The sequence below is a fragment of the Bidens hawaiensis genome, unplaced genomic scaffold, assembly GCF_021521415.1.
Source record: "Bidens hawaiensis isolate Kalapana, Puna unplaced genomic scaffold, B.hawaiensis_p1.1 tig00003022_1, whole genome shotgun sequence".
Taxonomy (NCBI): Eukaryota; Viridiplantae; Streptophyta; class Magnoliopsida; order Asterales; family Asteraceae; genus Bidens; species Bidens hawaiensis.
In genome coordinates, this window is record NW_027491163.1 from 95,029 (window position 1) to 99,887 (window position 4,859).

General features: G+C 36.0%; 1 protein-coding gene across 1 annotated transcript; it reads left to right on the forward strand.

The window, feature by feature from the left end:
• On the forward strand, positions 1-648 carry LOC143622100 (uncharacterized). The gene has a single exon (XM_077093342.1). It carries the CDS (start codon positions 1-3, stop codon positions 646-648), a length of 648 nt encoding a protein of 215 aa, XP_076949457.1.
• The last annotated feature ends 4,211 nt before the right edge of the window (positions 649-4,859 follow it).

Consider the following 4,859-nt stretch of genomic DNA (forward strand, 5'->3'; position numbering starts at 1 on the left):
ATGACGATCGATCTCGCAATGAAACCCGCAATCATTCTAATAATATTAATCATTGTGTTCATCACGTTGTGGCTTAAAAGGCTTCCTCAAAACCTCATCACCAGGTTCCGGTACACCCACCTTCCATGCCACGACGCCAAACACCACTTCATCATCGGAGCTCAACTCTTATGCAAATCCAGATCCACCAAAGACCGCAAACTCTCCGTCAACCTCGCCAAATCAGCCGCCGAAGAAGCCGATAAATCCATCAAGCTCGATCCAAACGACGCCACGTCACACGTCCTCCGAGCCTTAGCTCTCGACGCGCAAGGCTACAGCACCTCGGCGTTGGAGGCGTTGGACATCGCGCTGTCGCCGTTGACGGCCAAGTCGTTGAGCGATGCCGAGCGAGGCGAGGCGTTGTTTAAGCGGGCGGAGATTAAGAAGCAGAGTAATAAGGATCGGATCGATTCGGCGTTTGAGGATTTGGTGGAGTCGGTGAGTTTGTACGGGGAGAATGCCACCGCGTTTCGGTTGCTTGGAGAGTGTTATGAGAAGAAGGAGATGACGGAGGAGGCGGTGGAGGCGTATGAGCGCGCCGTTGGGATTGATCCGAGGTGTGGGGAGGCAAGAGATGCGTTGAACCGGTTGAAACCAACCGACTAGTTGAATACTACTAGCGTTTGAGTTATGCAAAGAATTATTATTATTATTATTATTATTAAATAAATATATCATAGAAGTGTAACATTCGGGCAGTTAATTAAAAAATTATAGTGATGCTTTATGTATTATTATTAAATCACTATGAGGAATTTAGTGATTTGAATGATGAATGGTTTTTGCTAATGTAGACCAAGTTAATGGATGTTAAATCATAATTAATTTGATGGCTAATGACTGTATTTAGATTATTGTTTGAATTTAGTCATTTAGACCGATGTTAATTGAGTGGGCCGGTCCCTTTTTGTATATAAACTGAGACCATTCGCTTGTGCATCAAAAGTCAAGTGGTTGACGAAATAATATATTTAAAAATAATGCTACCCAACATGAACACGTATTCTCTTTAATATTTTAAGTTTTTAATAGACTTTTTAGTCGGTAGTTTTGAAAAGTTACTACACGTATTCTCTTTATTATTTTAAATTTTTAATAGACCTCTATAGGCCTGTAAACGAACCAAACGTTCGTGAACCGTTCGGCGGAAAGTTCGTTTATTTAATAAACGAACGAATATGAACAAAAAAGTTGTGTTCGTATAATTATATGAACGAACATGAACACATGTTCCGTTCGTTCATTAATGTTCATGAACGTTCGTTTATGTTCGTTTATGTCTTTTTATTTATGTCCGCTTATGTATTAACAGAAAATAATTAAATATTATCTGGATACGTCATATGTTTAAAGGTTTCATATTTGTTAATTTGTGTTCATTTAAGTATTTTCATTTATGTTCATTTACACTTGTTCATACATGTTCGTTTATCTTTGTTCAGTTATGCCTCGTTTAGATTTTAAATAAACGAACACAAATGTCCATTTTTAAAGAAATGAACATTAACATAAATATTTGTTCGATTAAGTGTCCGCGTTCTTTTAAAGTAAAATGAATGAACACGAACATGCCCTTGTTCATGTTCATTCGATTCGTTTACAGGCTTTCATTATTCACATTGATGAATACATCGGTCTCAATCTCTAGGCTCTGCCTATTTTATTTGTGTTAGTGAACACATTAATTTCCTTATTGAACGAACACAAACATAAAATCTCGTTTGGTAAGTGTTCGCGAACCGTTCGTGAGCAGATTATTTTCTTAACGAACGAACATGAACAAGGCCTTGTTCATGTTCGTTCGGTTCGTTTACAGCCCTAGACATCTAGTCAGTAGTTTTGAAAAGTTACTACACGTATTCTCTTTAATATTTTAATAGACCTTTAGTAAGTAGTTTTGAATTGTTACGACTAGATTAATGATGTTGAATTAGGATCAAATAGGAAACATTTTTCTTAAGAATGGTAAAAATCAATTATTAGAATTTAATGAAGAAATTAATTAAAAATGGTATTATGATCAATTGTAATATAAGATCCTATTTTTATGCTACAGTTATATGATCAGTTTCAAAAAATCCAATCACTAAAATTTATTGAAATCTTTCATCTACAATCATTCTTCAACACCACCATGTTTCAACATCACATCTATGATTGTACCGTTATTCATTTTACATATTAACAAGGTTGTAGCAAATATAGAATATGGAAGGCAGATTGTTTGGAATGATAGGGTGTCATCTCCATTTTAAAAATTTCATAATTTTATATGATAAAGAAAACACCTTTATATGATTGTTTTATTATGAGGATGTTACCAACATATTATGGGTATGTTTGGTACGGGGTAATGTAATAGATGGAATAAACGTGGTAATGGAATTGACAAATGAATGAAACGGATCATTATCATTCCATTGTCATGTTTGGTTACCATGTAAGAATTGAATGACTAATCACTTTATTATTAATAATAATAAATGAATATTCATAATAACTATTTTTAGGACCCTCCTGTTGCAACGAGATCGTTAACTCGTATATGCGTTGTGTAATGTTAACTAATCATATTAAAAATAAATATTGATAATATAGTAATAGTTCTAATATAATAATAGTTATATTATAATATACAAAACAATAATGATAATTATATAATAATAATAATATAATAACTATAATCGGGAAATAATAATAATCATTATAATATAATTATAATTTTATAATAGTAATAATAATTATTGACTCTTTTGACTTTTCCATTTCTTAAAGGAATGAAAAAAAAACACTTATACCCAAAATAATAAAAATTCTAATAATGGAATGAGTTTCATTTAATGTGGAATGATCCATTCCATTCATGCGTGGTAACCAAACATATTTTTTTTTTCATTCTTTTGGAATGACCTATTATATTCCATCTTCCATTCCTTCATAGCAAACACTACCCATAAGATTGTGTTGTTATGTGGATCTAACCATACACTGAGAAAAAAAATTCAAGCTTTGTGTATTTAATTATTTAATGACGGAATATCGTTATAATTTGGTAAAGAGAATGGTTGTAGAATTAATTCTCCTTGGTTATCGCGACAATGAGAAATGCAACCGACATTTTAGGGATATTTTTGGTAGCCAAATGCCCGATATGCCCTTTTTATTAGTATTAAGTAATTTAATTACCGTTTTGCCACCGTTTTAATCTCCTTTGTAGATCTATACGGTTTAACGGTGAGGATTGCTTCTTATTTTCTCATACTCAATTGGTTTCCTACCGTATCAATCCTCTAATGAAGTTATACTTTTGGGAAAATGAATTTCTATGATCTCGACTTTGTTTTTTTTTTTTGCCAACGAAAAGCACTTTATTAAAAAACAACAAATACAATAAAACAGAGTCGAGTAAGATACTAGAGTGCAACACAACAACAACGAAACAGACCCCAAAAAAATCCAAAACACTCCTCAGTTGACAATAAATCTAACCCAATCTTCGCACACTAAACTTAGCCCACTCGATCTATTTTTTACCCAAAGAAAACTAAGAGCTTTGACATCCTCCACCACACTTGTAGCTGAAATCATCAAACCACCAAACACCATGTCATTCCTTGCCTTCCATAACACCATATGGTAACCATACATACCGCGTGAAACGTCGTAGTCTCTCTCTTCGAAAACTTAGTAAATTTATATAATTCAAGGTGATCTCGGACACTAAATGCAAACACTTGAGGTACGTTACACCAAATGGAAGTAGTTTGCCATACCGACTGTGTCAATCCACAAGAAACGAAAATATGTTTGGTCATCTCATCCAATTCACCACAAGCTGGACAATCCTACGATCCCACCCCAACATTCCGTCTAGCTAATAAAGTTAACATCGCCATAAGCCGGGCAATCCAACGATCCCACCCAACATTCCGTCTAGCTAATAAAGTTAACACCGGGAGCTTATCCAACTCCATTCTCCATGCATGCAAATCCACCTTACCAAGAACCCAATTATTCCACCTCATGTTATAAACGGAGAACTAATACTTACCACATCTATCTTCTCTTTCAAGCTCGCAACTGAAAAATCACCAGATTCATCCAACACCCACCTGACCAAGTCATCATCATCAACTAAAACCACATCCTGACATAACTGTAGCAACCCTTTAAGCTCCTCTGCCTCTCTAACTGATCTTGGATCCCTAAGCCAATTCCAAGTGCTGCATATGACATCATCCATCATCACTAACCGATTGGCCACTGTACAACCTTTATTCCTTTCCAATGCAAAGAGTAATGGGAATTTTTTACATAAAAGATCCTCACCAATCCAGTAGTCTAGCTAAAATAGGGATCTGCAACCACTTTTAACTACCTGCCTCAGCAACAACTCCAATCTAATAGCCAATAAGTTCAGATTCGACGTGTTGCACCTGAAGAGGTATGTACCCGCCTCAACACCGAGCGAGGCGGGTCAACCCACAAGATATAGACAAGAGGCTTGAAATCAAGACATTATGAAGGCGCAAAGCCAAAACCTATGCGCATGGCGCATATCACATATGCTCATGCATCACATGCTCAGGCATCACATATGCTCAGGCATCACATATGCTCAGGCATCACATATGCTCACGCATCACATATGCTCACGCTATCACATGCTCACGCATATCACATCTGCGCGTGGCGCATATCACATGCTTGTGCATATCACATCTGCGCATGAAACATCTGCGCGTGAGAATAAAGAGAAGACCTCGCGCATCCTCAGGATAGGCGCATATCACACATGCGCATAATCAACCTCGTCC